Source organism: Tinamus guttatus, unplaced genomic scaffold (genome assembly GCF_059628265.1).
Source record: "Tinamus guttatus ecotype Peru unplaced genomic scaffold, ASM5962826v1 Tinamus_guttatus_pri_ptg000045l, whole genome shotgun sequence".
In the NCBI taxonomy this organism is placed as follows: Eukaryota; Metazoa; Chordata; class Aves; order Tinamiformes; family Tinamidae; genus Tinamus; species Tinamus guttatus.
Window position 1 is genome coordinate 177,647 of NW_028288579.1, and position 25,236 is coordinate 202,882.

The 25,236-nt window shown below is 57.4% G+C and overlaps 1 protein-coding gene across 1 annotated transcript in view; it reads left to right on the forward strand.

Moving 5' to 3' along the window:
* Window positions 1-12,204, forward strand: part of SLC39A11 (solute carrier family 39 member 11) — a 55,778-nt gene extending 43,574 nt beyond the window's left edge. The window contains exons 7-10 of the mRNA XM_088537585.1: window positions 24-93; window positions 10,973-11,071; window positions 11,334-11,492; window positions 11,601-12,204. Of these exons, the coding sequence (XP_088393711.1) occupies window positions 24-93; window positions 10,973-11,071; window positions 11,334-11,492; window positions 11,601-11,679 (407 nt within the window). The 3' untranslated portion in view covers window positions 11,680-12,204. The remainder of the gene's footprint in view (window positions 1-23; window positions 94-10,972; window positions 11,072-11,333; window positions 11,493-11,600) is intronic.
* The last annotated feature ends 13,032 nt before the right edge of the window (window positions 12,205-25,236 follow it).

Genomic DNA, 25,236 nt, shown 5'->3' on the forward strand with positions numbered 1-25,236 from the left:
TGTTTTTCTCCCTCCCATTTCAGAGGGTCTGGCGGTCGGAGTTGGATTTGGGGCTGTTGGAAAATCGGCATCGGCCACGTTTCAGAGTGCCAGGTAAGCTCCAAGGGTTTTCCTGCTCCGCGCGCGCTCCTCTCCCGGCTGCCGTCTCCTTGCACGACGCTGGAGCTGCGAGATCCGAGTTTGTCCGATGGGCTCCAGGGCAGGCAGAAAGAGCGGAAGAAATTCTTCTCGCTGTTGAGTTTTCCCAGAGGTTGTGCTTGTTGCCTAGAGTTGAAAGCTAAAGTTCCTGAGGTTGTTTGGAGTTTCTGCAGCCGGTGGATGGAGCAGAGATGCCCAGTGGGAGCGGGATAGTGGGACTGCTGGAATGCTGCCCCTCCAGCCGCAGCTCCCACTGGGCGCTGAGATGCGTGCACGGTGCTATGCAAAAGGTTTTGTGCCTCTCTGCAGCACGGATGCGAACATGAGCATTAGTTCAGCTGCTGCAAACTGCCGCTGATCCCGCACTTGAGCCAAGCGCCCTGCGGGAAGCGCTCCGGCATCCGCCCGCGTCGGAGGCGGGAGGAGGGAAGCGCGCGCGGGATGCGCAAGGTGCTCTTGGCGCGTGCCTTGATTTCAGCAGGCGAGCGCGTGCCCGAGGCTCGCCGTGCAGCATCGCTGCCAGCTCTGCCTGTGTTTACTAGACCCCCATTGCTGTTTATATGGCTCGGGATCGTGCAGTGGAGTGTTTGGATGGGCCATAAAAGTGCAGTTGTGCGGTAACTGCCTCGTTATCGCTGAACGATCCGAGGGGGCCGCGGCGTTTCCTGGCGCTGCCTGCAGCCCTGCGAGCTCTGTTTGCAAAGCAGCAAAGCCTGAGCGGGCACCAGGGCCGGTGTCACCTCCCCGGTGCGTGGGGACAGCGACCGGGCTCGCTCTGAGCGCGCTGCTCCAGGCACGCTGATGGCAGCAGACACGGTCCAGATTTGTGACGAGAGAAGCACAAAGCACCAGGGATAGAAACTGCCTTTCTCCGACCTTTTGAAATAAAAGGCTCTTCATGGAGCCTGTAGAGGCTCTAGAGATGCTCTAACAAAAGGACTTTTTTTTTTTCATCAGCTGCTCAGTAAAAGCTAAGAAGCCAGAAGCAGCTGGTTCTTTCTCTGTATTTACAACAGCATTAATCATGTTAGATGAAAGGTGGAATCTGTACCATGAAAATACCAATGCAAATTTAGTCAGCTGCAAAGGGAGACAAAATAACTTCGTTGCCATTAATCTGCCTATCATCGTCATCTGCGGGCAGAGCAAAAATTGCTTCGTGCAGCCGCTCCTCTGTGAATTTAGTTGGGATTTAGTGGGGATGCAGCTCGGCGGTGGTTCCTGCGGTGGCAGAGATGTAGCCCGGTGCCCTGTGCAGCGGCTGAGAGCAGCCCCGGTCCCGGTGTCTGCGGAGCCCCCTTGCACGTTGACCCCAAAACTTGCTGCTTAAAAACTAACAGGGGTGTTGCACTGAGTATACCCCACGTGAGAAATGAAGCTGAATCTTTTGGCACGTTTGAAAGGGGGACTGTCCCTAGGTCAGTCCCAGATGTTAGGGGCCGGGATGATGGTGGCGGTTCGGAGGCAGCTGTGGCTCCTCCGTGATAACAAAATTCCCCTCCCTGCGCTTGCTGGAGAGGCCTGCAGCCGTGGCAGGATCGGCAAGGCCGGCTGCTGTGGGGGATCTCGGACCTGGGAGCATCCTGGGCCTGGGAGGAGTATCCTGGTGGCAGGAGCATCCCAGACCTGGGAGCATCCTGGTGCTGGGAAGAGCATCCCAGACCTGAGAGGATCCTGGCCCTGGGAGAAGCATCCCGGCGGCAGGAGCATCCCCAACCTGGGAGCATCCTGGTGCTGGGAGGAGCATCCCAACCGCAGGAGCATCCCAGTGCTGTGGGGAGCATCCTTGTCGGCAGGAGCATCCCAGACTTGGGAGCATCCTGGCCCTGGGAGGAGCATCCCATCGGAAGGAGCATCCCAGACCTGGGAGCATCCCGGCGGCAGGAGCGCGTCCCGGCGGCAGCGCAGCCCCTGCCCGCGCTCCGCGTTTCTCTGCTGCCCCCGGGCGTGCGGCCGCCGCTCCTGCGTGTCCCGCTCTCCCGGCTGCCGCCGCTTTGCGCTGCCGAAGGAGCCAGGCCAGGACGCACCCCCAGCTCCCTGTTTGGGGATGTTTTACTGCTCGTTTGTGTGGGGACAGCTCAGGGCTGGGTTGGGTTATTTTGCGGGTTATTTTTCAGGTTATTTTGTGGGTTATTTTGCACTCTCACTGCCCGTCCCGCTGCCTCGCTCCCGTCCGACACTAGGTGGTAACAGTGGCGCTCCGATCCCCATCCCCATCCCCGCACTCCTTCCCGCTAAACTGCAGAAAACTCCCCGGACTCTGAACGTGGCTTTTCCTCCATCAGATCCTTAGCAGAGGCTGCTCTCTCTGCTCCGGAGATTGCTGCAAAAGCTTGTTAAAATCGGTGAAAGCAACGTAGAGTTAAACGTGTTGATTACTCTGAGCAGATGGTGTCTATAAAGGACTAAAAGCTTAACAAATAAAACGAAACATTTTGTTAAGCCATGTGTGGTCTGGCCACCTGGTCATCGCAGGGTACTGCTGATGTGAGTAATTCAGATTAAAAATGACATATCCACCTTGGTAGGTTTGGGGCGAGGCTCTGTTTTAGGACCGAAATGTCCCAAATGGGACAGTGCCCAATTCCTTGCAGGAGTTTCAGCAGCACTGGGGTGCTCAGGTACCTTTGAGGCTCCATTGCATCCTCTGCAGGCGTTGCAGGTGGTCGTGTCTGGCCGTGAGCACCGTTGGCTCCGCGATGCAGCCCTGGGCTCTCCCGCTCCGAGCGGGATGTGGCTGCGCTCCGAGCACACGGATTTCCCCAGGGATGGCGGTGGCGGCTCCTGCACCGCAGCACAATGTCCCCATTCATCGGCCCCGCGGCCGGGAGCTCTGGCCCCGTTGTGCCCACGGGTTGTTTCCTGTCCAGCTTTGGGAAAACAGGCAGCAAAGAGGCTTCGGCTTGACAGGCGGGCTTGGAGTATGGCTGGGAAAATATTATTTCATGGGACAGCCTGTGCCTCCCACACGGGGTGTCCCGGGCTGGGAGCGGAGAGGTCGATCCGCGTGGGGAGATGGGGAATTTGGCCATGCCTGGGAGCTCCCGGCCAAATGCCTCACTGTGCCCCTGGCTACAAAGCAGGGCTGGTGGGAGGGGGTTATTAGGTGCCTTTTAATTAACCTGCCCCGAAGGGGTGTGTTTGCTGTTAAATTGATGCTTGGGAGGTTCCTGCAGGGATTTTTATGGACTGGCGCCGGTTGGAAGACGTTGCAGCGCTGGAAGTGTGGGAGCAGCACCCGGTCCTTTCCCAGCCCTGCGGGTATTCGGGAGCACCGAGAGCCCTTGTGCTGCTTGGGTGGCAGCCGACAGCACGAGTGTCTCTTCAGCAGGACCTCGGATGCGTTCAGATGTCCCAAATGCCATGTGTGAACGCGCAGATGGACATTTAAGAGCAAACGCACAATTTATGCAGAAGAGCAGAGCTCGGTGCCAGCTGAACCGAGCTTGGCTGTTTGGGAAGAGCTTTCCTCCCCGGCTCGCTGGAGTGCGGGGGCGCCCGCTGGAAAACGCTGATCCGACTTCACAGGGACAGACCCTCTCTGCTTCTGCTGAGGAAGCAGCAGAGCTGATAAACATATGTGCTTCTCCCTGCAAAATCCCTGTAGCTCTCGCTTCATCCTACAGAAAACCGTGTTTTTTGGTAAACAGATGTTATACTGCTACTTGGTGATTAGGAAGAGGAAGTGGGATGGCTAGAAATTGAAGTCTGTCTGGAAAGCAAGACAAGGCAAGCTTGAAAATGCTTTACCCCCAGGAGATCTGTTTACAAATACATGCAGCCATGCATTATTCAGCGTTTCTCCCTCTGACTGCTGCTCTCGGGGCATTTCACAGGAGTTTTTGTGTTTTTGGATCAAATTTCTCAGTTTCTATTTGAAATCTCAGCAGAGACTGCTTGAGTTTCTTTAAAACCCTTAATTTGCAGAGTAGGTGACATCTCACAAAGTGGCCTTGGGCATGTGGCCCAGCCAAGGATTGCTGGATGGTGCCATCTCCTCCTTTCTTACTCGTTATCCAGCATTAAGAGTTTCACCACTGATGAACGGAAGCTGTGCCAGACTGACCAGGATGATTCGGCTTAATTCTGTGTCCAAGAAAAATTGTTACTGGGAAGTGTGTGAAATCCTTATGAAGAGTGAAATCGGTATGAAAACAAACACAGAAACATGTTCAGCCTCTTACAAAGCAGCTCTGGAGCTACCCACAGCCTCGGGAGATCTTCAGTGGCCGGGTCTGTAACAGAGAAATCCGTGCGTGTGCTTAGGGGGGAAAAATACAGTGGGAAACCCGTGTGACCGGCAGTGTTTTTACTGAACCACCTTCCAAGTTGCCAGATGTTCTGCACACTGGGACACGTTTGCTCTGCTGCAGTGTCCGCATATTCTGCTGCTCTTGTTGCTTGGTCCCGGATGGGTAGAGAGCAAAGACTTGGGGTCCTTGGATGTGGAGCAGAGCGCGGATGTTTTACTGCTTCCATAGAAAACTGCTAGCTGGGTTTGGTCCCGGTGACTCTGGTTGCTGAAGGCTGGATTTGAGGTGGATTAAAATTTATGGAGGAGACTTACCCGGTTTGAACCAAGCCCTGGAGACCAGCAAGATCCTTCTTGGCTTTGCAGTGCTAAGGAGTCGCTCACAGCCAGGTGCTCCAGGCCGCCCCGTTCCCTCGCACTGCAGTGAATCCCGACGGCGGGTGGGTGGTCTCTTCCCGCAGGAACGCTTTTGTGTCCCGGTGCTGAGCAGCACGGAGGGGGTCCGTGCCAAGGTGCAGGTGTGTGCACGGCCCCGGCGCAGAAGGAGCCCAGTGCGGAGCTGCCGTGGCTGCCAGGCGTCCAGCGGCTCCGCTCTAGTTCTTGGCAGCCTTCGACAATTTCCTTGGCCTCACGCTGCTGCCGCCAGCTCGGAGGTCGGGATGGATCCGTGCTCCGGTGCCGTCCCTGCTCGCACGGCCTCGGGTGGGCAGTGGGCCGGGGTCCGGCTCTGGGACCGGCCGGCTCCGGGCATCAGCAAATCTGATGCTGCTTCGTGCCGGGATGCTGGTGGCAATTGCTTCTTCCTCGCTTTGCCTGGCCCTTGCCTGCGACTTTGCAGGACGCTCCTGGGGCTGGATGCATCCTGTGTTGGAGTTTATTTACGGCCATGCGTGGTGGGAAGAGACCTCCCAAGTTATTAGTGAAAAGTCTGCCAGGTGTAGCTGGGAACCGGGCCGCTGGCTGCGGATCCATTGCTTGGTGTTTGCGTTCCCATCGCCACCAGTTTGTATAAACAGCCTCTTCTCTCACTCCTGCCTTCTCTTTCACTCCAGTGTCTAGACCGAGGAGGTCCGGGTGGATCCGAAATCCTTTGGAAGGACGGTGGCATCCCCAGGCCCATCTGGCTCCGTTGGAGCTCTGAGCAGAGCTCGCTTTCTTCCCTCTGTGCTGCTCTGTGCGGGTGCAGATGAGACACGGAGCTCTGCTCCCCTCACTCGGCAGCTCTGCTCGGTGCTGGAGACTCGTGTGCCCATTTCTGCCAGCCCTGCTCTTCCAAGGAGCCCTCCTGGATGCTTTTTGTTTCTGCCTTCCAGATATTTATACACCCTCATTTTGAGTCATCTTCCTTTGCATAAGCTCTGCCTGCCTGGAAGGCTTGTTCATCATCTCGGACAGCCTCGACTTGCTATCTAAAAATTCCTTCTCGACATGAGTAATTGACTCTTGGCAAAGCAAATCCCCGGTGTCCAAGGAGCCACACGGTCCTTCCCACACAGACTGCACAGGACTCGATCCCGAAGTTCCCATTTGCATCCCTGTGCGTTGGGAAGGAGGCGGCTGGGAGGAACTGTCCCGTTAACCCCTGGAAATCGGTGTTCCCCAGTGAGCTGAGCTGATCTCTGCTCCCCAGCTTTGATCTACAGAGTGCTTGGATTCAGTTCCTGTTCCCATTGAAATGAAAGAAAGAGAGCAAAGAAAAGAAAAACTGAAAAAGAAAAAGCCATTATCCTGGTTTATCTTATCAAGATAATGCCAAACAAGGCTCAATTTGAACAAAAGATTTAGTCTTTGCAGCCCCAGCGGCCTGTTCCTCCCTTTAGCACCAAGGTTTAAAAATAAACTCTGCGCAGGGGAAGCGGTTTCAATGAGGACATTGTTACTGGTGTGAAGTGATAATGGGGCCTTTTATAGCTACATCTGTTAGTAAATTGTTTGGTTCCAGTTTCAGGGCTGTGCGATGCCGACTGCCCCGCGCCTTCCCTGCTCACCCAGCGCGTTTCCGTCCAGGCGTAGCAGGAGAGGGAAGAGGAGAAGCCATTTGGTTTCTTTTAATTTTGCTTTTAAAGGTCCCAGTGCTGCTGGTGTTTGAATGTGACCCCAGGGGAACGATCTGCAAGTCCCGTGCAGCACCGGAGCCTCCGCTCTTGGTGACACGTCTGGGCCGCGAGCTTGGGCGCCCGTCTCCGCTCGCTCAGCGCGTCCACCCGGCCGCCCTTCCCTTGGTTCTCCGCCGCCAGGACCCCGGCTCCAGCCCCGAGTTATTCCCGATGGCTGCGGGAGCGTGAACACAGTGTATGGAGCGTATGTATGGCCGGGCTGCGCTTCCCTGCGGGCTGTTTGCATCCCAAAACAGGGAAGGAGAATTAGGTGCTACTAGCCAAACTTGGCCTTCCTCGCTTCCCTGCCTCGGGTTGCTTTCCTATAGAGGAGCTTGCTTTCCTATAGAGCTGCTGGAAACGAGTCGGGACCTGGCTTCGAAATATGCAGTTTACGGGATGGACGGAGGGATGGACAGATGGACGGACACACAGACAGGCGGTGAGATGGTCCCTGCAGTCGCCCGGGTGCAGAACCACATGTGTGAGCCCTGAGGATGCTCAGAAGCTCCTGGCACCGCTCGGAGAAGGCAGAAACAGAAATTAAAAAAAAAAAAAAGAATTGTAATTCCCCCCAATTTTTTTCCCGCACTTGGATTTTCGGGACGTGTGAATCGTTCTCATATGTGAAACGTGCTTGCGATTTAGAGCTTCTCGCGAAGGGGAGAGGGCTCGTGTTCTTGTTCTAGGCTATAAGTGGTCTTTGGCGACTATTATTGGGTATTTTTATAGGTGGCCATAATCTGGCTGCTTTTAGACCACCCAGCTTCTGTGTGTGCTTAGTTTAAAAATATATAGATTTTAATAACCTTTATAAGGTTCCCTATCTCCCTCTAGCTCTAGCCCTACCCAAGATCAATGCAGCCACATCGTTAAACTGTGTTTCATTAATGGGTGTGACCGTAGTAATATGTAGCTTTGATTAAAAATGTAAGTTTGGGTGGGCGCTTGTGCAGCCCAACACTGTTTGAGGTGGCACGGTGTCATTCCCAAAATCTGTCCCCAAACTGTGTGTCCCGGCGGGATCGTACGCAGAGATAATGGGAATCCTTTTGCTAAACGCGGGAACGGTGCGGATGTGCAGTGTAGAGGGCGAGGAGCCCGGGATCCCCAGCATGTGCTTGCAGACCCTTTGAAATTCCCGGGAAGCCCAAGGTCAGGCACTCGGCCTTGGCTTGCGGGATGCTCCCGTGGCCGCCGCGGTACCCGCGTCTTCCTCGCAGCAGCTTTTGGGGCTGTGCAGAGGAGCTTGGCATCCCCTAACCCTTCCCTGGGCAGGGTGCGAGGTCTCCTGCCGCTGCCCCCGTTGTCCCTGTGCAATTCCCACCTCCTCCTTGGCCGCTTTGGCCTCTCCTCTGCCAAGGAAGCTGCAGCGCTGCCGACGCAGAGCCCGGCGGGTTGTTCCGTGGGAGCCAAAGCACCGCAGCTCCCGTTCCCGTCCTGTTTGCAGTGAGTTTTGTGACTCTGAACTCGGCTCTCGTGCCTTTGGGATAAATTAAGGGTAAAATTTCCTAAAATTGTAAATCTTTACTGCGCACAGATCCAGAGCGGGGTATATTTAACCCTGGCGAAGGGCCAGGCAAGCAGATGTGACCTAGAGCACGTGGCGAGCTACTTAGAGCCCAAATACCTGAATTTTAAGAGCGAGGGAAGGGGCAAGAAGACATAAGAAAGTGGCTCGTGAGGAGCAGCCCTGGGAGGGTCCCAGGCTCCATCTGTCCATCTGCAGAGTGGAGAAGCCGGGCACTGTCTGCCGGATACTGCGACTGCGTTATCCAAGTTATTCCTTCCCTGGGGACCAACCGTGTGGGGTCCATGCGGATGTTGAGGTCGCAGTGCTGGGGTCCTGCCTGGCTCTGCAGCCTCCATCACCTCCCAATGCTGCATCTCTGGGGTGCTGGTGCTCCACGTTGCTCTCAATGGGAAGCTTTCATCCACTGGGATTTTTAGTAATTCTGATGGTTGGAGATGGGAGATACTGCAGTATCAGAAAAAATGAATAGCAGGAGTAAAATCCTCCCACATTTTTGCAAACTTAGGCAAACTTTGCCAAAGTCCAGCAAGCTTTAACACGAGGGCATGTACAAGCGCAGTTGTAAGGGTGGCTCACGGCGCTTGCTCCAGCTGCAAGGCAGCGCTGGGATCCACGGGGATCCATGGGGATCCACGGGGATCCGTAGGGATCCGCGGCTCCGGCCTCGTGGCCCTGGCCAGGCCCCGCGGCAGGTAGGGCCGGTCCGGGAAGCGCGCGGGGCCGCGGCGCTCGCGGGGCCGCTTCCCACCTGCGCGCGGATCAAACGGCGCGCGCGCCCGCGCAGCCCTGATGTAATCTCGGCAACCCAAAACAATCGGCCCTTTCATGGCGGGCCGATAACAATCAAAACAGTATGTAAGGGCCTGCCATGCAAGAATACACACGCACATTATACACGGCGGGGAGCTGAAAGCCGCACTGAAAAGGGGCTTGTTAAGAATATGTAGCCTGCTTTCATAATCAGCCTGTAAAAGAATAGGCCCTTGAAAACAAGGGTTTAGGCTTATAGAAGGCTTTCTGTGCCTTGACCTTGCAAATATGCGGGGATGGCAGCTTCGCAGCGCGGCGCGCTCGGCGGGCCCAGCGTGGTGCCGCGGCACTTGGCAGGCACTTGGCCCCGCGCGCTCCCCGCGGCCGCCGCTCGCTTTGCTGTCCCGCACAGAGCTGCCGGCGCAGCCAGGCCCTCGTGCTTTTACCTTTTCTGCCTTAAAAATGCAGCCGGGTGCTGCGCTGTGGAAGGGGCTGGCGCGGGGAGCTGGCCGCGCGCGGCCGAGCGCCAGCGGAGCTGGGATGTGTTGCCAGCTGGTGAGCAGGTTGCTGGATGGAAGTCCCCGTTATCCTCCCCGCTTTGCAAATGGGGAAACCAAGGCAGAGAGCTGGGAAAGGCAGAATTCCTAAAGCACGTGGACCCCTTAGCCCTGGGCGCTTGCAAGGACACCCGTGTCCCATAGACCCCAGCGCCGTTTCCCCGGGGAGCCGGAGCTGCTCGTCCTCGCTTATGTTAACCCGCGCTCCCGCCGTCGGCTCCGCGTGCCCCGTTTCCCACCCGCGCCGGCTCCGGCGTCGCGTTTGCAGCACGTTTCTTTGCAGGAGGGGAGAAGCCTTCCAAGAATCCCCACCTATTTCCGCAATAAGGAGCCCTTTGTTTCCCGCGCGCACAATGCAGCTTTATGCGGCTCTCGGCGAGCGCAGCCGGGCCGGAGGTGCGAGGAGTGCGCGGGAGGAGCGGGAGCAGAGCACAGCCGGGGGGTTTATTCCCTGGCCGGGAAGCGGGGTTAGGGCTTTGCTGTCACATGTCCCCGGGGATGCTCATGGTGAACTGGGGTGTCTCTGGCCTCGATGCTGCCAAGGGCTTCTTCTCACCTCCAAATTGGTGCCGGTGGGCAATGCTCTGCAGGCGCCGCCGTCCCGGGAGCGCCCCGGGGCAGAGCGGGGTGCGAGGAAGCATCCAAGGAACCGGGATGTCCGCAGCAGCTGGGCCACGTGCTTCGGTACGCAGGAGAGGTGGAGGGACACGTGGGGAGGCCGGGAGGTGACGTGGGCACCTCCTCCGGCTGCGCGGAAGCCCAGAGGGTCCTGTCTGGCCCTGGGGATGCGGGAGAGCTGCGCTCGGCGCGATGCTCCTCGAAGCCCCGTATCCTGCACAGCATCTGTGCCCAGTCCCGGTCCTGGTCCCGGTCCCGGTCCTGGTCCCGGGTGGCCGCTCTCGGCACAGACCCCTCCATTCACGCCACCCGCTCCCACCCCCTTAATTTGTTGTGGTCGAGGTGAGTAATAGCTGCTTTGTGCGGAGGCGAGGGAAGGAGGAAAGAGCCCCGCGCGCAGACAGCGGCTCCAGTGTTTTCCGAAGGGGATGTTCCCCCCCTCCGCTCTCCCTCTCTTTGCCTTGAATAATGTTTTTGATTGTAGCAGCCTGTCCCGGTCCGGGAAACCCGCGGCCGCTCCCCCTTCCCTCCCCTCCTCTGCAAACCGCGGCAGGAGTTTAAACAAGCCGGGGAGCTTTTTCTCACCAGTTTTATTTTACTAATAGGAAACAAGTGTTTCGAGCGGCAAAGGCACCAAATCCCTGACTTTGCAGGGTGGCTTGGGAAGCCTTCCGATGGGAAGAGCCGAGGTTACCAGGATGCGCGAGGGACCAACATCCTCATTGTGCTCAAAATACTTCCCCGGGCCCCAGACAAGTCTCTTCTCTCCATCTGTTGCTCCCAGGGCTGCAGCTTGTGCTGATTAAATGAGCTCGAACTCTTTGAAGGTGGAACCTGCTCTGCACATGTTAAATGTTAGGACAAATAGTCCCCAGGCGAGATGCTCTTCCTTTGGAAAGACTTATCTTTAATAACGTCTTTCTTTTTCCACCTCCCCAGCAACTTATCCTTACCTGTCCTTTCCACCTGATGCATTTATATTTTATATGTTTATATAAAATTTAACGGTTATTATTTATTTGGGTAGGAACTTGGCCATCGGGATTGGGATCCAGAACTTCCCCGAAGGACTCGCCGTGAGCCTCCCGCTGCGCGGCGCCGGCTTTTCCACCTGGAGAGCCTTCTGGTAAGCAGAGCTCCTCACCGGCCTGTGCCCCGGGCTTGCTGCTGCTGGGTGGGCAATTCCCGTGCTCTGGAGAGCTCTGCTCATTGCAATGGATGCAGAAGGGAAGAAAACCCCGGGGAAAAGCAGGATTTCGTCCTGTCATCCCTCCGCGGCTGCGCGGACAGGACGAAATCCTGCTTTTCCTCAGCCCGTTTGAGCTCTTGGAGGACTTTGTAGCCCCTGTGTGGGGTTCCCAGCGGTCTGAGCCCGGTGTCCTTTGCAGGTTCGGGCAGCTGAGCGGGATGGTGGAGCCCTTAGCGGGCATCTTTGGTGCCTTCGCCGTGGTGGTGGCAGAGCCTCTTCTCCCCTACGCCTTGGGCTTTGCTGCTGGAGCCATGGTCTACGTGGTCATGGATGATATCATCCCCGAGGCACAAACCAGGTGGGAAACCCCGGGCACCAGCCCTGAATACCCTTAAATACACGGGGAAATGCAGAGAAGGACATCCCAGCTCCTCGGAGCTCATGGCCTGCCCTTTTCTCCTTGCAGTGGCAATGGGAAGCTGGCTTCGTGGACCTCGATACTGGGATTTGTGGTGATGATGTCCCTGGACGTTGGGCTCGGGTAATGGCAGGTCACCACTCCCCGGGAGAAGACTTCAGAGCAATTTCTGTGGCGGCACTTGGAACTGGACACATTTAAGACTTTTTTTTGTATATATTTTTTGATCTGATTTGGTGTTGATTACCTATAATTTTATATATCTTCCCCCCATAACATAATTGTTGAAGGTTTTCAAAGCACAAATATGGGTGTCTTCTGGCAGGTCCTGGTTTCCTTTTGCCACCAGATTTTCTTTTTTTCTCGGCAGGGTTGTCGGCAAGACGCATTGACTGGGCTGCAGGGTGCAATTTGCTTTCCCTTCAGCTCCTGGGTTGTTTCTCTAAGCCAGGTCGCTCTTGGCTTTGATCATCTTTGTTCTGTAGAAGATTAGAAATCCACTGTCGAGTGTTTACGCGGCTCTGTGGTTAAGTACCCAGGCGTATGAATGGAGTCAACTCCTTGAAGAGTCTCAATTTCCACTCTTGGTTTTGAAGGCAGGTGGAAGGATTACCCCAAAGGTAACGCAGGCAGCGCTTTGTGGAGTAGCAGGTCTAATATATCCTGCTGATCCTTGGGAATTTTTTAGGGTGCTGGTTGTTTTCATGGATGCAAATTGTCCAAGTGAATAAAAAAAATGGATTTTCCTAGTATGCCTGCAAGAGGGAAATGTCTTTTTTTTAAAAGAAAAACATTGCCCAAGGGGAGCTTTGCTGCAGTGCAGTGTCCAATCCTTAGGGGGTTTCTCCTTAAGGAAAGCAGGATGGAGGAACACGCCTGTTTTGCAGCAGCAGCCCGGGAGCGCAGTGCGCTCGTGCGCGTTGCTCGCGGTGCGCTCCGTGCTTGGCGCGTGCCAGGGCTCGTCCCAGTGCCCGTGATTCTAGTGTTACTGGGCAGCGGCTGTTTTATGGCTGCTGTTTTGGTTACTAACCCTCTGCTTTACTGCAGAGCTCCGCCAAGTGCAGGCGCGAGGTTGACCTGTTAGCCCTTGGCCTCTGCGATGGCCTCTGGAGAGCTCGGAGCTAAATCAGACGTGACCGAGGGTCCAAGTGGGACCTTGGCAGCTCTTAACAGCATCAGGGTGAATACTTTATCAGGAGGAATGAACTACCCGACCTAAGGAGCCAGAAACACACACTGTGTCTATCTGGTCCTTCACCCATCTGCTCGAGCATCCTTGGCCTCCCAGGTGTGCCAGGCTCGGTCCTGCTTGGCTCCCGGGGGACCTGGGGGACCTGGGGCTGCTTCATGTTATAAACATCTTTACGTTATAAACATCTTCAGATCTCCCCTAGGACAGAGGTTGCAGGAAGGCAGCCCAAGGGAGCAGGATGGCTGAACTCGGTTTACGCCATGGCGTTTTGTTTGGTTAGTTTTTTGGTTGGATTTCATTTGTATTTCATGTGTACGTCAATCTGGATGATACAAAAGTGCTGTTTGCAAATGGATTGGACCTTTTTACTGTGATTGGCTTCAATAAACGGGAAATTTGGAGTTTGGATTGCTTGGGTTGGATGCGGTGTCTCTGTGCCTTTCCTTCTCCCCTCTCCCTTTCCCTGCCTTTCGTTTCTCCAGCTCAGTTGCTCTTGGCTTGACAAAGGTCCTGCCTCTCAACTGGAAGGGTAGCCTGTTTTATCTGAAAAAAAGAAAATGAAAGGAAGAAGACAAAGAAATCCAGCTCTACCCGACTCCTCCAGGCACAGGGTGTGTGTGTTGTAGCCCTCACTGGAATTCCTGCAGCAAAGCAGCCAGGTCCAGCTCCTGACCTGAGTAAGTGCATTATGACTCAGAAGAAACCACCTTGGCAACTCCCTCGGGAAAAGAGCAGCCTGCGGTTCTCCCTGCTCCACCTGGAGGGTTTGTGTGCGTCTGCTGCGTACCTGCATGCAACGGTGCGTGCATGCACCCGCATGCACCCACATGCAACGGTGCGTGCATGCACCTGCATGCACCCGCATGCAACGGTGTGTGCATGCACCTGCATGTACACGCTGGTGTTGTTTCTGCTGCAGCTGCGGCAGCCCCAGCTGAGGATGCTGTGTTTGTGGTCGAACTGGGTGATCTTGAAGGTCTTTTCCAATCATAATGATTCTGCGATTCTATGATCGCATGATCCCGTGGCCTCCACTTGACTGCAGGGAGAGTGCAGGGATGGAGGTGGCCGTGACGTGCCACTCTGAGCGCTGCAGTCCCAGAAGGCAGGAATGGAACCAGGAGGGCAACGTGTCCTCTTGCTCTGGGAAGTCTTGGGGATCTGATCCCTGCCTTCCCTGGGAAGTGCAGGGCCGTGACAGAGCTGCTCCGATCTCCAGCTCCACTGCAGAAGGACTTGCCATGACCACTGCACCATGAGGACGTGCGCCCAACCCCTTGCAGCACGTGGCTCCGTGCAGGGCTGGGGACATCCAGCAGGAAAAGCACCGGGCATTGGGACTCCAAAAACAGCAGGTGAGGCCGGTGTCGCTGCCTTCCCGGAGGCTGCAGCATGGGAACCCGCTCGGAGAACAAAAGCTCTTTGTCCCCGCAGGTGAGCCCTGCCCGGCGCCGGGGACGCCCTTCGCAGCCCAAAACCTTCGCGTGACACTCGGAGGCCCTGGGGGTGTCCGCGGGTCAGGCCGGCTCGCGGCCGCGCGTACGTAATGTTTGCTTGTTTGATTTCTGGCGTGTGGTGCGAGTTGGTACAAAAAAACACGTTATGCATCTGAAGGCAACCTTGTAATCAGATTGCTGGGAGATAATATCGCGTAATGCATTTAATCTCACTTAGATGTAGCCAGCTGAGAGAATTAAGTACCTTGGACCTGTAGGAAGCGAGCGGGAAGGGTGGGAGGGTGATGCGGAAAACACATGTGAAAATCCCTCTTTTCTGCTTGCACCCTGGGGTGAATGGGGTCGGATATCCACTGCTCGTTGTGACTGAGCGCACTGGGATGCGGCTGGAGAGGTTCCTGGCCCTGCGCTGCCTTCCCTGGGCTTCCCAGCAGGGAGAGGGTGACTGGTGGGAAGAGTCAGTGTTAAACTGTGGTATCCACACGGGTGAGTTCTCCCCCACTTGTACTTTTTTGGTTCAGCATCAAACCTGCAAAAACTTCAAGTTGTCGGGTTTTATCTTCAAACAGAAACAACTTTTGCATTTGCTGGAGAAAAACTTAAAATGCATCCAAAACCTCAAAACCGTAAAAGTAAAGAAAAAGGGCTTTTCTAAATAGAGTGCGTGCACTCTTCCATTGGGTTCAAGAATAATCCTAAACCTCAGATAGGTTTGTGGGCTGCATGAACGTCCCCGAGCTGGGGACACGGGGCCGGGCCAGGTGTGTTGCAAGGTGCAGGTGTGAAGGACCCTGGGCCAATGGGAGCGATTTGGGGACCTGGCAGCATCGTGTCCTGCAGCAGGGAGAAGCGCTGGCCCTTTGCTTTTGCTTGGATTCCATCTGGTTGATCCTTCCTGCTATCCAAGGGCTGGAGGAGGCCTTGGAGAGGATCGACTTTGTCTCCTGAGCTGGTGACAACCCCTGTCTTGTGCAAGCGGTGACAGTGACATCCAAAGCTGCCCAAACCCAAAGACATTGAGTTTTCTTCCAGGACATGCATGCTATTCTCTCCTCTCAAGTGCAGTGGTGCAAAGGGAAAGCATCAACCCTCTGCTCCCGGGTAATCCACCTTTGCTCCAGAAAATCCATCTGTTGTGGTCCAACGTCCGTGCTGCTCCCGATGTCCGTGCTGCTCCCCATGTCCGTGCTGTTCCCCATGTCCGTGCTGTGCCTGCAGGGCGCAGCGAGGTCGGAGCAGCAGCATTCCTGGCGCTCTGCACCCCGCGGCCCTTGCACCCGATGTTCCCATCGGGAAAAGCTTCGGCTCCAGGACGTGCCCTGCGCCCACCTCCTGCTCCTGCAGGCCGTGGCCGTGGCCGGGCCGCTCCGGGGCTCCCGGCAGGGCGCGGGGAGGCCGGCGCGCGCGGAGCTCGCGGGGCGCCGGCAGAGGCGGCGGCTTCCCCGGGCGCGGGCGGGAGCGCAGAGCCCGGGCGAGCTCTTTGCACGCAAGCGAACAATAATCCCATTATTAGGGCCCGGGCCGTGAAACCAAACACGGCGCAGAAATTACTCGGGCTTGCAAGCTGCGTGCCCAGGGCAGAGCGCGGCACCTGAGTCATTGCTTGTAAAGGAGCGGGTTTCGCCGCCCGCGCTCCCCTGGGGAAGGGAACAATTCCGACCTTCAAACAAAACGGCTCCTGTCCTTTGTGCGCGTTTTGTTGTACTTGGCAGCCCGGCTGCAATTAACGTCGAGGCTCCCGCGCGCACACGCGGGCCCCGGCTCCTCTCCCGGAGCCATCGCTCAGCCCGTCCTCCCGCTCCATCCCGCGCCCTGCTCCGGAGCAAGCTGCTTTCCAGGCACCAGGAATTCAGACTCCAGTCCCCTTTTCCTTCCTTTCCCCTTTTCCAAGGGGGTCAGTGCGTTTCCATCTGGGATCTGGCTGCATTTTGCCTGGCCCCAGCAGTTGGGCTGCATTTTGGAGCATCCGAGGGCGCTCTGGGGCAGTGGGTACCCGGCCTCGTGTGCTCACCAACCCTCAAAAAGATGGGGCTTAAAAATTAACCATTCCAGCTGTCAAAAGGAGAGGAGGCGACACTGGATGGATGTCCCAGCCAAGGGACGTTTTCCCCTCGGTTTTGCTATGTGCAACATGTGAAAGGTTTGAAATGAAATGAAATAGTCCCAGGGCTGCCGCTCTGGGCCTGGAGGGTTGTTCCAAGTGGGAAAGGGAACATCATGGAGCTGGAATCTGGCTCCATCCATGTGTCCCGGCTCCCCAGCTTGTGTTTGAAGGCTTTGCTGTGGGCAGCATTGGTGGAGGAGAAGAGGGGAAGCTCTTTAGGCTCTCATGATGCCCTTGGCTGGGGTTTCTGGGATATGTCCGTGCGATATAATCCTATGAGGAGGCTCCTGAGAATGGAAAACGGCACCTGAAGATTTATTTTCATATAATCTCACCTAACGCTGACAATGACCCGCAAGCTGCAGTGCCTGGTGGGGCTCTGCACACGGGGGCTCTGAGTCGGACTCGTGTTGAGCCAGGGGATCCCGCCCGAAAAACCCTGTGAAAACCCCGGGGAAGAGAAGGGCCGGGATCTGCTTCCCTTTTTGCAACGAGTCATTTCCCTGCCGTAAAAATCGCACCAAGAGCCGCTGCCGGAGCTGCCCCAATGTGTCCTCGGAGCCGCGTTTGCCCAGCCCCGCGTTGTCCCCGCAGCCGGATGCACCGCGGTGCAAACCAGAGCCCAGGGAGATGCATCCGAACACAGAGGGGCCCCCGGCCTCCCAGGTCATTAAACACCTTGTTTAGAAGAAGGAGGCCCAGGGGGTGAAGCCCCGGGGCCGTGGTGATGGGCTATGGAGGCAGCGGGGAGGGTTTCTCCCCATCCTGCTCTGGGATGGGGGGTTTGGAGACGCTGCCTGCAGCCCCTCCATTGCCCTCCACGTAGGAGGAGGGTCTCTGCTGTCGCTGTGTCACCGTCCCCATTGCCACGCGTGCTGTGCGGCTCCTTGCGGTGGAACGGCTCCATCGTGGGCAGCTCCACGGATCCGGCCCATCCCCATGTGTCCCAAACTGCTGCTGGGCCTCTTGGGGCGCTGGTGGAGGATTTCTGCTGGTGCCAGGAAGGCCACCGGGAGAGCCGACCTTCGCTCCCGCGGGATCGCGAGGTGTCCGAGCGAGCCCGGGATGCAGCCGGGACAGAGGGAGGGAAACGAGCCAGGAACGGCCTGGAAATCCTCGGCGAGGGCTCCGAGGAAGCTCCTCCATGGGTGGGGGTGGCTCCTCTCCCTCCCTTTCTTTCCCTCCCCCTTCCTCGGAGCGCTCAGGAACAAGTGCCGGTTTATTGCCGATAATTCACCGGCCGCACAAAGGCCGCCTTGTGCCGCTGCTTCCAGATGTGCAGCTTTTCACAAAAAAGGAACCAAAAGGTACCTGTTCCGCGGGAGCACCGGCTGAGCCGGGGGAAGGAGCCTCCTCCTCCCGGCTGATCCTGGCGCTGCCGAGGGCAGATCCCGGCCAGGCATCCGGGTGTCCTGCCCGGGCTGCACTTTTCGGGCCAGGTTGCTCTGTGTAGGAGCAGAAGCAGCTTGGCCAGGGCCGACCGTGGGGGGATGAACCAAGAGCTCCGCAGGCTTCCTGGGAGAAGATGCCCGTTGGAAAGGCTGGGGGAATCATCCCAGGGGTTTCCTTGGCCCTGAGGACTGCAGGAGCCACCCAAACACTTTGGTCCCAAACTCTGTGGGTCCTTTGGTCTGCACAGTCCCGCGGGCCTCGAGGACAGCGGGTGCCTGGCTCCGGGCCGCCCCCGCCCCATCCTTTCCATGCAATCTCTTAATTGTTTTCCCAAATCACATGACAAAATATGGGGAGATAATTGCGCTCATTTGCCCCGCTTATCTCGGGAGCGAGCGCTGGGCAAATAGGAAGGAGGGAGCTGGCACTGGCCGTGCACCCGGCTCTCGGGGGCACGAAGGGCTCATTTAGTGCCACTATTTGCAGCTATATTCAGCATTTTATTGTCACTGTAATTATGACTCCCCGTGCAGATCCTGCAGGTCGGCACCAGCGGCTACGGCCGCTCCAGGCGCATCCCACCTTGGGCGCAGGAGCGTGGAGGCCGCCGGCAGCATTCCCGCTGCGGATCCGGCGCTCGGGATGCGGCGGGGGGCACAGCCAAGCCCCCTCCAGCGGGACCGGCTCCTCCGGCAGCTGAGAAGCTGCGGGAATAGCTGCCCCCCTGGAAAGCGCCCGTCTTTCCGTGCGTCCGTCCCGGCATTCTCATGCAAAGCGGGCAGGGGAGCGGAGCCCCTTGGCCGGCAGCGATCCCCCCGCACCGGGGCACACGGAGCAGCGCGGAGCACAAGTGCCTCTCTGTCCTGCCCCTTTCTTCTCTCTCCCTTTAATAATCTTGCTCTTTTGTCCCCAGTCGTTTGCTCTCCGTGTCATTGTCCCCTCGGTGGGGGGAGCCGGCTGCCCGGCGGGCAGGACCCTCCGCGTTTCACCGCGCCGCTGCTCCTGCTGCCACCTGTTTTCTCCGCTTTATTTTTCTAGGGCGCCCGCTTTATTTTATTTTCTTATTTTTGCTTCTGCGTTAGGGTCTATTAAGTTCACTCCTCCTTCCCGGCCCCGGGAGCCGGTTAATGAGTAACCATAGTGTGCTCAGCGGCAGCTGCCGCACACAAACCCACGGAGACTTTTTGGAGCTGCATAAGGGAACGTTTGTTCTGCAGCTTCTCAATAGATCCTTGTGCAGGAGGCAAAAAGTGTGGGGAGAGAAAGAAAGAGACACTAAATCACTGGGCTCCTTGGAAAGCGCCCTGCGTGTGTGTTTTTATCCCTCGTTATAATAGACGTGGGATGAGTCACCTTTTCAAGCCCGAGTAATGAATTTATCTTCAGAACAGGGTGCGCACGCACTTTTTAAAGCATTTTGGTTTGAAGGTCTTTTTAAGTAACTTGGGCACAAACAGCGCAGCCCGCGGAGGCCAGGGTGGCCTGAGGGAGCGTCGGCTCCGTCCCGCTCGCGAGGGAGACGGGGTTTGGGTGTTCTGCTCCCCAATTCCAGCTCTTCCTTGTGCTGCGGCATCGCGGGGAGACGTTTGGGGGGTTTTAGCTCCTTGCCCGCCGGGTCCGAGGCCGCCGCGGCGGCTCGTGCCGGGTAGGGATGCAGGGACGCGGTGCCGCCAGGACGCCGGCTCCAGCCCCAGCTTTGCTGCGTGACCTCGGGGACGGCGCTTAAACCTCTCCGGCTTCGTCACTGTGCAAACAGGTGACTAACAAACGTCCCCGGCGTCCCCGAGCCTCTGCAGCATCCCCAGAGCGGCGCCCGGGCTGCGGTGCCGCCGCATCCCGCGCTCCGGAGCCGGCACAGCCTTTCCCAGGACCGCCGCGCTCCGCTTGTGGTCCAGGCTGCCCTCCAGAAAGGAGTAAAAAACTGAAAACTGCATTTTTTCTCTTCATTTACAGAAGGTCTTTTTTTTTTTTTTTTTTTTTTTTTTTCAACTTTGGATTGGTTCAAGTTGTGGGCAAAGATTCAGGTTGTTTTTGTTTTACCTGAAACGCAGCTCCCTGTTCCCTGGAGCTGCAGTTCTTTATTGGCTCTTGCAGACACTTGGCACTCTCCGCGAGGGAAATGAAAAGCTTTTTGTTCCTTATTTCAATATATTTATATATATTTAACTAGCTTGGGGAGGGTATTTGGAGGTCAGAGGCCTTTCGGAGGTAACAGGGCTGGCCAGACCCTGAGAACCACCGTCCTGTGGGAACCCGTTTCCCTGCTCGCCCTTTCCCCATCCCTTTCTCCTGCGTTTTCCCAGCTCTGGTCTCACCACTCTCTGCTTTGAGTGAAGAGGTCGGGGTGGTTTCATCTCGTGTCCAGCAGCCCCTTGCCCAGGCTGCCCCGTGCTGGTCCCCAAGTCCCCACAGTGCAGATGATGCTTTAGCTGCTCCAAGCAGGTCTGTCGGGAAGCCGCTGACTTTCTATAACTCAGGAACATCTGGTGGACATCCCTCTGGATCTGGGCTCTTGTGGGGTTATCCTTATTACCGGCTCCGAGTGCACTTTATTTTGCTTTATGGGCAGAGCTGCTCGGGCTCCCCACAAGCTCGCGGGCTGGGCAGCGCCGCGCTCCGCCGCTCGCCCCGTCCCGGCGCGGCCGCGCGCTCGCGTGCCCGCCACCGACGCAGCAGAGTGCGGCATCTAGGAAAACCCTCTGTAGTCACGTCATGTTCTTGCAAAACCAGGGCTGGGATCATCCCCTGACTCAGAGCCAAGCTCTCCCGTGAGTGACTGTCTCACATCCCCATTCCAGTTCCTCGGATCCGGCCTTGGGTCTCCATGCGGAGCAGGGACATCTCTCCCGTGTCCCGGTGCATCGCACATGGATGTTACACTGGGACTCGTGAAAGCTCGTGGAGCAGCAGCAGGGCCTGAGGGGGCAGGAATGAGGGGGCAGGAATGGTCCGGGCTGAAGCCACGGATGAGTCGGGCAGAGCTGTGGTGCTTCCAGCAGCAGGAAAGGAAGACAAACTCCTCAGTGCCTTACAAACCTGGCACTTTGATAAAAATCCAGTGCCCTCTAAGCAGGCAGCCCGGGTCATTCCCTGCTCCACGTCCAGCTCGCTCTAACTCCTTACAGCCCCCACGCAGGTTTTGGGGGATCTCAGGAGGGTGGAGGCTGCAGGGCCATGATCCGGCCCCAGCCCCTGCTCAGGCAGGGCCATCCGGAGCCCAGGGTGGTGTCTGGGAGCTGCCGTCGGGACATGGGACATGGGGACAGCGGTGCAGCGGGGCCAGGGCTTCCCTGCCCGCTCCCAGCTCGGCTCCTGGCTGCTCCGCGCGCGCCGGCGCTCGCCAAACAGGTTTGAATTTACGGCACGCAGGCATGAAGAAGCACCCCCCTCCGCGTCCTCCTCCTCCTCCTCCTCCGCCGCGCTCCACCGTGGCTTGTTGCTTTTTTTTTTTTTTTGCTTTTTAATATACTGTAAGCGCTGAACTTTTACCTCCTTCACGAGCAGCCAGCCCAAGCCCAGCACCGCGAGCTGCACTGCATTTCAGCTGCGGTTTCTTCACGAAATTCATCTGGTCTCGGAGCAATTAAAGGGAGGGAAGCGTTTCCACTCCGGCTTTGGGCCCTGAAAACAGGCCAGGAAGTTTTTTTTTTTTTTTTTTTTTTCCCCTTCCCTCTCTCTTTTTCTCCCCACCAGGTCCTGGAAAACTTTGGCTATTTCCCTCGGGCTGCTCTCCCCAGTGCTGCACCCTCCAAGGCGGGCACAGCCCGGGTGGGCAGGAGATTCCCAACCGGAGCGGAGCGCAGCTGGATCATCCCAGAGCATTTCCCTGCTTCCTGCAAAAGCTGGAACTGAGTCAGGATCCAATGTGCGGCCCAGGGCGCAGCCCCACAACACGCGTGACGCCGCAGGGATCCGCGGGCGCCTCGGACCCGGCTGGCTCGTGCGAGCTCCCAGGAAGGGGCTGTGAACCCATGGTATCTTTAACTGCTCCTTCATCCCATGGATGGGTTAATAATTAATTTAAATTAATAATTGGGACAATAATTAAACTAAACAACAACTAATACGAGGCACAATTGAAGTAATGGTTCTTGGCGAAAGGATTTGGTGCCGTTACTCATTGACCCGGGCCGAATTCTGCGCGCGACCCCTTTGGTGTCGGCGCCGCTGGGCGCGCGGACGGTGCTGGGGGGGATGCGGCTCTGGGGACCCTGGAGCCCTCGGGGCTCCCCCTGCGAAACCGCGAGCCCCGGCGGGGCAGAACCCGCCCGCTGCGGCGGGGCCCGGGGCGGCGGGGCCGGGCTCGGGGCGGCCCCCCCGCCGCTGCGCTCCCCCCGGGCGGGAGGCGGCTCCGGCCGCCGGGGGAGGAACTACAAGTCCCGTGGAGCCGCGGCCCGGCCCGGCCCGCCGGGCTATATAAGGCGGGGAATGGCCCGGCCGCCGCACTCGGAGCATCCTCGCTCGCGGCTGCGGCACTCGGGGCCGCCGGGCTCGGCTTCTTTCTCGCCCCGCCGCGGCCTCCGTGCGGGCCGGTCTCCGGAGGAGGAGGAGGAGCAGGAGGAGCAGGAAGATGCCGGGGGCCGCGGGCCGCGGGAAGGAGGCCGGGGAGGCAGCTCGGAGCGCGGCCGCAGGTGGGTGCCCTGCTCGCTGCGGGGTGGCGGGGCTGGAGGGGGGCCCGGCGGTTTCGGGGATGGCCCCTGGGCCCGGGCCTTTGTTCGCGGCTCCGCTCCGTGTCCGGCGGCCCCGGGGATGCCCCGGGTGGCTCCGGGCGACCTCGCGGAGCGGGGAGCGGGTGCCCGGCGCTTCCCGGCTCCTCTTCCCGGCCCGGCCTGGAGGGCTCCCTCTTCCCTAGACACGTGTGGGGGTTGTTTTTCTTTCGGCTTTTGGGGACTTTTCCCTGCTCCTCCCGTGGGAAGGTGCTTTGGAAGGACTCTGTGTGTGTGCAGTGTGCTGGGGACAGGTGCCCAGCCGGGGGGGACAGGAAGGGCTGGGGGGCCAGGCAGCCCAACTGGGCTCTTCCCCCACCCTGGTGGTGGTGGCCCAGGGGTCCCCCCCTTTTGGTGCCATCTGGCAGGAGCTTGGGATTGGGACGTTTGGCTGGGGGTGGTGATGCAAGGTACCTTTGATGCACAAGAGCACTTTTGTGTGAATTCTGGAAAAACATGAATGAATCCCTTCATGAATCCTCTTATTTTGCTTACTACAACAAAAAGACCACACCAGTCTAGACCTGCAACCAATAACACCCAGGAAAATTAGTGCTGTCTGCCGCTGGGGACCCAGCACGTTGAGGACAGCGCTGTCTCCCAGCGTGCGAGCCCGCCGAGCAGCGTGACGAGCAGGGGATGCCTGTTTGGGGAAGGGATATTTGAGGTTACTTTGATATAAACAAGCAGAGCTTTTATTGCCTGGACATTGTTAGTGCTGTCGTTGCTGGCTTGGAGTCTGCTTCTTCTGAGCAGTTTTGAGGCTGCAAGAGCTGCTCGACTCTGCAGTTAATTGAGACATCTTTTTATAATCACGGAGACAGCTGGCGGGATGGAAGCGGCCGAGGGCAGTGACTCAGCCCGGGAAGCTGCTGGGTCTCCGTTTGCCCGGTGTTTTGAAGCAGACACCACTGGCGCGGTGGCTGGAGCAGGGACACCAGGATGGCTCTTCCCTCGCTCATTCCTGCTGTCAGGCACGCTGCACTGGGGACATCTGCTTTCTTACCTCCCTCGGGGAGGATGGATGGAAACAGCTTCACGGGCTGCCGCAGTTCAGAGCAAACAGAGTTCGAGTTGCTCTTTCTGGTTGAACCTAAAGCAGCTGCTTTCCGTGCACCGGTGCCTGTAGCAAACCGGAGCTGCGCTGCCCTGTGCTGCCCGGCCCCCGAGGCGATGCCTGTCCGCGCTGCCGCGGGATGCGCAGTGCCCCAAACCGGGACGCATGGAGCTCCCTGAGGACAGAGGGAGCGAAGCTGCAACGAGAAGGTGCTTCGTCCGTGTCGTGCGTGGGCTTCTCTTCCCAGCACGGCCCTTGTGCGGGGACAGGAGCTGACCTGGCTCTGAGCCACCGGCCCCAGGTGGCCGCTGCCAGCGGCGGGTCCTGGCCAGGGCTCAGGTGCTCGCGCTGGGGATTGGGGTGTGATGGGGGAGATGCTCCACTCCCACCTGCAATTGGGGCTGGGAGAGGCAGCCTGAGCTCTCTCCAGGTGTTCATCCTGGATCCGAATGATTCCTGCAGGTTCACACTGCCCAGCCTGGGCTGTTCCTTGTGGCAGGACCCCACTGAATTTCATGCCCGGCCTGTGCCCATGGCAGGGGAAGGCAGGTTCACCTGCCCGTGCTGGAAGAGGCAGAGGGCGGTGAGATCCCATGTGGTCACTTGGGGCGGGTTTGGGCTCTGAGTTTTGTATGGGGGTTCCTGCAGTTTGGGAGGTGGAATGTTGGGGGTGACAATGTGGGGGCGATGCCAGAAACGTGGTGCCCCTTCCTGGAGGGGACTTGGCTGTTTGAACTTTGAATAGAGCAGGAAAGAAACAAAAGGGAGGGCAAGAAAAGCACAATGTTTTGCCAGTTACCAAGGCCAGCCAGAAAGTTATAACTGCATTACAAAGGGCAGCCTTGTTCAGAATGGCTTATTTCATCAGAAAGATGTATTAAAAAAAGAAGGGCCAAATACTAGCATAAAGTCCCCTATGTTAGTGTAAACACTGCATGAAAACACTTTTATTACCTCCTATAACTCCGTAATAAATACTGTTCCTTTTTGATGAAAGCTCTTAGCACGGGATTAGGGTTTACAGGGTGTTGCCTCATTAGTCCCCGGAGGCAGATGCTGTATTCGGTGTCGTGTCCAGCTCTGCCGCCCGCTTCGGACCTGTCGTGTCCCCTCCTCTTCCTCCTGGCTTCCCCCCGGGCAGCATCTCAATCCCAGGCAGTGCTTTCCCACAGGAAAAACCTGGCTGTGGTTAGGGAGGCTGCTCCTGGCCTCTGGTCCCTCATACAAGTGTCCTCTGCTGCTCACAGTGCTGATGAGGTGTGAAGACCCCAGCCCTGGGGTTGTGCTGCCCTTACCCAAAGAAGGTAACATTTTTTTTTTTCCTGCAATTGGCTTGTTCCTTCTGCCAAACCACAGATGTTTTTTGAGGACTAAAACCTAAGCCTTTAAATAAATGTGATTGCTGGGTGGTTGTGCAGCTTTTCCTGCAGAAGTGAAGCCCAGAATGGGTTTTAAGTGTTATCTAGCCAGGCTCTCTTTGAAGTTTCTCTCTGGAATTTTATCCTGGCCCCTTCTGCCCAGCCTCCCTGCAGTAGGACTGTCTGGGGCTCCTGAAGGAGGAGCTGAACAGCAGTGACTCTGCCCTAAAGCTCAGTCCCGGACAACCTTGCACTTCTAATGCAACTCCTGCTCTTGCACAAGAACATAACTAGCATTTCTTGGGGCCCAAAGGATTTTGCATGGCCCAGGATGCCGATATGTGAAAGCTTTAGTGCTTTTTTGGCTTTGCAATGCTGCTCTGGGCTGCTTGTGTTTGGAACCAGGTCAGAAGATGGA